Consider the following 6456-nt stretch of genomic DNA (forward strand, 5'->3'; position numbering starts at 1 on the left):
GGCCAGGCGGAAGCCGCGGGGGTGAACGCCCAAGGAAAGTTCAAGGGAAAACCCAAGGGGCAGTGGGTACCTAAAAAGATGAAGACCGGTCGGGCCAGGACGTCCTAGATTTATCGTGTGCCATCCACACGAATAAAGATGAGGAAGGTAACTTGATTTTTCCCAAGCACACCACTCGACAATGCAGATTCCTTATCCAGAAGTTCCGTGAGGGTCAGCAGAGTGAGAAAGGCTCTGATAAGGATGAAGATGAAGAAAAGGCAGATGATTACCCAAAAGTCAATGCAACCCTGGTGATTTTTGCTGACGTTGAGAGCAAAAGTCGACTGAAAGTCATCTACAGAGAGGTGAACATGGTTGCTCCGGCAACTACAACATACCTCAAGTGGTTAAAGACTCCTATCACCTTCGACCAGTCGGATCACCCAGCTCATGTTGCTACCCCCGGGCGACAAGATTTGGTGGTCGACCCAGTCGTTGGAGGCACACTCGACTACGTAAAGTTCTCATGGATGGTGGCAGTGGTTTGAACATTTTGTATGCTGAAACCCTTCAGGGGATGGGCATTCCGATGTCCCGACTCAGTGAGAGCAACATGCAGTTCCACAGAGTCCTCCCAGGAAAGAAAGCGAAATCACTCGGGCAGATTGCTTTGGATGTGGTTTCGGTGATTCAAAGAATTTTCACAAGGAAAAGTTGACGTTTGAAGTGGTAGATTTTCACAATGCCTATCATGTTATTCTGGGCAGACCGGCATATTCTCATTTGACAGCCCGTCCATGTTACGTGTATCTCAAACTGAAGATGCCCGGCCCCAAAGGTGTGATCACGGTCACTGGGAATAGATAGAGAGCATAGGAATGCCTCTAGAAGGGTTCCAAGATCGCTGACGAGCAAAAGGCGGTGGTAGGATTGGAAGGGTATAAGAAGAATGCTGATCCGAGTAACTTGCTCCATTCCAAGAAGCCTGCTTCTGAGTCCGCATTTCAGTCGGCTGGCGAGACGAAACCAGTTCATGTTCACCCAGAAGATCCCACAACTGCTCCAACCCACATCTCGACGACACTCGATAGCAAATAGGAAGCCACGCTCATCCAGTTCCTCCGTGAGAACTGGGACATCTTCGCATGGAAACCATCAGACATGCCAGGTGTACCCAGGGGGCCGTATGAGCACCGTTTGCGTGTCGAATCCAAAGCTAAACCTGTCAAAGAGCATCTCCATCGGTCCGCCACGGAGAAGAGGAATATAATTGGCAAGGAAGTGGCTCGGCTCCTGGCAGCTGAGTTCATTCGCGAGATGTACCACTCCGAGTGGCTCGCCAACGTCGTCATGGTCCCTAAGAAGGATAATTCACTCTGTATGTGCATTGACTTCAAGCATATCAATCGGGCCTGCCCGAAAGATCATTTTCCGCTCCCTGGCATCGATCAGATAGTTGACTCGACTGCGGGGTGTGAGCATTTGTCTTTTCTTGATGCGTATTCTAGATACCATTAGATCCGGCTCTATGGGCCAGATGAAATAAAAATGGCCTTCATCACCCTGTTCGGGTGTTTTTGTTATGTCATCATGCCATTCGGTCTCAAAAACGCTGGTGCCGCATTCATGCGCATGATTCATAAGTCCCTACTCACTCAGATCAGTCAGAATGTGGAGGCGTATATGGATGACAATGTGGTTAAGTCACGCAAAGGTTCCAACCTGTTGACTGACCTCGCTGAAACCTTTGCTAATCTAAGAAGGTATGACATTAAGTTGAATCCATACAAGTGCACATTGGGAGTACCCGGAGGAAAGTTAGTCGGTTTTCTCATTTCTGAACAAGGGATAGATGCCAATCCCAAGAAGATCGGCGCAATTCTCTGAATGAAATGCCCTGTGTGTGTGCATGATGTTCAGAAGCTTACAGGTTTTCTCGCCGCACTGAGTCGGTTCATTTCTCGTCTCGGTGAAAAAGCACTGCATGTTTACCAACTAATGAAAAAGTCCGACATGTTCGAGTGGACTCCCGAAGCCGAAGCAGCGTTTGTGCAGCTCATAGCTCTGCTCTCCACCCAGTCGGTGTTTGCTGCTCCAAACAGCAAAGAGCCTCTACTCTTATATATCGCAGCCACTGGTCAAGTTGTTAGCACTGTGCTCACAATGGAGTAAGAAGAAGAAGGCAAGGCCTATAAAGTTCAACGCCTAGTGTACTATATCTCTGAAGTCTTCACTCCATCCAAGCAGAGGTATCCACATTACTAGAAGCTTGCTTATGAAATTTATTTGACTGCGAAGAAAGTTGCACATTATTTCCAAGACCACTCGGTTTCAGTCGTCAGCGATGCTCCATTATCTGAGATCATGAACAATCGAGACGCAACTGGTCGAGTGTCTAAATGGGCAATTAAACTTCTCCCTCTGGATATCAAGTTTGAAGCAAAGAAGGCGATGAAATCTCAAATGCTCCTAGATTTCCTGGCTGAGTGGATTGAACAACAACAGCTGACTCAAGTTCACTCGGAACACTGGACTATGTTCTTTGATGGATCTAAGATGTTGAATGGTTCTGGTGTCGGAGTGTGGTCCTGGTGTACCCAAGAGGTGATAAACTCAGTTATGTCCTCCAGATTCACTTCTATTCCTCCAATAACAAAGCTGAGTATGAAGCACTCCTCTACGGGTTGCGTATGGCCATCTCACTCGACGTCCGTCACCTGATGGTCTATGGCGACTCGGATTTGGTGTTCAATCAGGTGATGAAGGAGTGGGATGTCAGGAACCCTACCATGACTGGATACTGTAACACAGTGAGGAAGTTAGAGAAAAAGTTTGAGGGATTAGAACTCCACCACATTCCCCGAATCAAGAATCAAGCAGCCGACGATCTGGCAAAAATAGGTTCCACTCGGAAACCTATCCCCAGCAATGTTTTTGTTGAGCATCTCCATTCCCCATCAGTGCAAGAGGATCCCTTCACCGAAGAACCTCCCCAAGCAGTAAGCCCTACCAATCCGACTGAAATCAAGGTACCAGCAGTTATTGATATGGTTATGGAGATCCTAGTAATTATCCCTGACTGGACAGTGCCATACATTGTATATCTGCTTAGGCAGGAGCTTCTAGAAGATGAAGTTGAAGCACGCTAAATTGATCATAGATCCAAGGCTTTCACAGTGATTAACGGGCAGCTTTATAGAGAGAGTGTTACTGGCGTAGCTCAACGATGTATTTCTCCAGAAGAGGGTCGACTGATTTTGGATGAGATCCACTCGGGGGCCTGTGGTCACCATGGGTCCTCTCGAACAATTGTGGCCAAAGCATACCATGCCGAATTTTACTGGACACGCACCAATGAAGCTGCCAAAGAGATTGTTCAGCGTTGCGAAGGATATTAGTTCTATTCAAACTTGTCCCATAAACCTGCATCTGCTTTGAAGACAATTCCACTCGTTTGGCCATTTGCTGTCTGGGTTTTGGACATGGTTGGACCTCTCAGGACTGGTAGAAGTGGCTTCACCCATCTGCTCGTGGCAATCGACAAGTTTACAAAGTGGATCGAGGCCAAGCCCATCAAGAAGTTATATTCACGTACGACCATCAAGTTTGTGAAGGAATTGATCTTCCGGTATGGAGTTCCACAAAGCACCATCGCAGACAATGGTTCAAACTTTGATTCGAAAGAATTCAGAGAGTACTGCGCCTCCCAGGGCACTCAGGTGGATTACACATCCGTTACCCACCCACAGTCGAATGGCCAAGCCGAGAGAGCAAATGGCCTTATACTCTAAGGGTTGAAGCCTCGACTCATGCACGACCTTAAACATGCAGCTGGAGCCTGGGTGACTGAACTGCCATCTGTTCTATGGGGTTTAAGGACGACTCCGAACCGGTCTACTGGTCGCACTCCTTTCTTCATGGTGTACGGAGCTGAAGCAATGTTGCCTAGTGATCTCTTCCATAATGCACCCCGAGTGGAACTCTATTCAGAGGTTGAGGCTGAGCAAGCACAGCAGGACACTGTTGATCTTTTGTAAGAAGAACGTGAGATGGCCCTAAAACAACCGACTGTTTATCAGCAAGATCTTCGTCGATTCCACGCTAGGAATGTCAAACTCGAGCATTTCAGGAAGGAGATCTCGTGCTCCGAGTGGATCAGCAGCGAACTCACAAGCTCACCCCTGCATGGGAAGGCCCCTTCATCGTCACCAAGGTGCTGCACAATGGGGCTTACCACCTCTGCAACCTCGCAAAGAAGATCGACGAGCCACGCGCTTGGAATGCATATTTTCTCTCTCGATTTTATACCTAGCACTCAGATTATCGAGATGTAATAAGAGTACTTTTAGATTGTTTATCAAGATATGACTCCTACAATCCCACACTGATTTCTATCGCATAAGCATATGTTAAAATCCCCCGGTGGGTGGCTTGGCTGTGAAACCCGTTTTTCACCTAAGTTAGAAAACTACTCCGAGTGGAGAGCATCCCTCCCACTCGGGGGCTTAGCCGCGAACCTATTTCGCCTAAGTTAAAAAACTACTCCAAGTGTAGATCATCCCTCCCACTCGGGGGCTTAGCCGCGAGCCTGTTACGCCTAAGTTAAAAAACTACTCTGAGTGGTGAGCATCCCTCCCACTCAGGGGCTTAGCCGCAAACCTGTTTTGCCTAAGTTGAAAAACTACTCCGAGTGGAGAGCATCCTCCCACTTGGGGACTTAGCCGCGAACCTGTTTCACCTAAGTTAAAAAACTACTCCGAGTGGAGAGAATCTCTCCCACTCGGGGGGCTTAGCCGCGAACCTGTTTCTCCTAAGTTAAAACACTACTCCGAGTGGAGAGCACCCCTCCCACTCAGGGGCTTAGCCACGAACCCGTTTCGCCTAAGTTAAAACACTACTCTGAGTGGAGAGCATCCCTCCCACTTGGGGGCTTAGCCGTGAACCTGTTTTGCCTAAGTTAAAACACTACTCCGAGTGGAGAGCATCCCTCCCACTCGGGGGATTAGCCGCAAACCCGTTTCGCCTAAGTCACAAAACTACTCTGAGTGGAGAGCATCCCTCCCACTCGGAGCCATAGCCACAAACTCGTTTCACCTAAGTTACAAACACTACTCCGAGTGGAGGGAACCCCTCCAACTCGGGGGCTTAGCCGTGAACCCGTTTCGTCTAAGTTAAAAAACTACTCCGAGTGGAGAGCAATCCTCCCACTCAGGGGCTTAGTCGCGAACCAGTTTCGCCTAAGTTAAAAAACTACTCCAAGTGGAGAGCAATCCTCCCACTCGGGGGCTTAGCCATGAACCGGTTTCGCCTAAGTTAAAAAACTACTCCGAGTGGAGAGCAATCCTCTCACTCGGGGACTTAGCCGCGAACCAGTTTCGCCTAAGTTAAAAAACTACTCCGAGTGGAGAGCAATCCTCCCACTCGGGGACTTAGCCGCGAACCAATTTCGCCTAAGTTAAGAAACTACTCCAAGTGGAGAGCAATTCTCCCACTCGGGGGCTTAGCCACGAACCAGTTTCGCCTAAGTTAAGAAACTACTCCAAGTGGAGAGCAATCTTCCCACTCGGGGTCTTAGCCGCGAAACAGTTTCACCTAAGTTAAAAAACTACTCTGAGTGGAGAGCAATCCTCCCACTCGGGGGGCTTAGCCGCGAACCAGTTTCGCCTAAGTTAAAAATCCGTTCACTCGAAGCATGCGGTAAACGAGAAAGCAAATATTCAGATAAATCCATCAAGTTCAAGAATGCAAGCAAAAGTGCCCGGGCGTTAGGCCCGAATGAGTTTAACGATTACAAGCTCACTCGGCATTCTGAGGCAAATAAGTTTGGATCATTATGTTTTTCTTCACTCGTCAGGGGGAGGACTCGCACGCTCAACGAAGGTTCCCAGGTTAGTGCCGTCGGCTATGCGAGTAGCTGCCTCGATGAAAGTGTCCATGAAGGATTGAAAGTGGAGCTGCATCATATTAGCCACCCGGAGAGCTTTCAGCTTGTCTTCTTTGGCATCTTTGCAATGGACTCGGATGAGTGAGAGTGCCACATCAGCTCCACATCGGGCATCGTATTTCTTCCATGCTTGCACCCGACTTGGGATATCGTTAAGCCGAGTCATCATTGATTCAATGTCATTCTGAAGTGTATCCTCAGGCCATAGATCCTTGTCAATGTTCGCCAGCGCAACCCTCAAGCAAGATATATCCTTGAACTCCTTCAAGACGAGCTTCGAGGCGCAACATGTTCATAGCCACTTCGTCCTTCACAAGCGACTTAGTGGGTTCTAAACTCATCTCTATTTTTCTGTCTCCTCTCCAAAGTTCTGGCAGAACTCTGCACAAAGGAAAAAGAAGTGGTTAAAAAGGGATTACTCTCAAAGCTTGCAGAAGTCCACTCGACTAAAATAGAGGTACCTTCCAGCATGTCGTACATCTTCTTGGCAAAACCCCGAAATATTTTTCCAACTCGTCTCTCTTCCGAGT

The 6456-nt window shown here is 48.2% G+C and overlaps 1 protein-coding gene across 1 annotated transcript in view; it reads left to right on the forward strand.

The window, feature by feature from the left end:
* The window catches only part of LOC125507608, a 44841-nt gene extending 38830 nt beyond the window's left edge, over positions 1–6011 (forward strand). Inside the window, exons 2-5 of the mRNA XM_048672140.1 lie at positions 557–667; positions 1642–1745; positions 3482–3676; positions 5837–6011. Coding sequence (XP_048528097.1) covers positions 557–667; positions 1642–1745; positions 3482–3676; positions 5837–6011 — 585 coding nt within the window. The remainder of the gene's footprint in view (positions 1–556; positions 668–1641; positions 1746–3481; positions 3677–5836) is intronic.
* The last annotated feature ends 445 nt before the right edge of the window (positions 6012–6456 follow it).

Source organism: Triticum urartu, chromosome 5 (assembly GCF_003073215.2).
Source record: "Triticum urartu cultivar G1812 chromosome 5, Tu2.1, whole genome shotgun sequence".
Taxonomy (NCBI): Eukaryota; Viridiplantae; Streptophyta; class Magnoliopsida; order Poales; family Poaceae; genus Triticum; species Triticum urartu.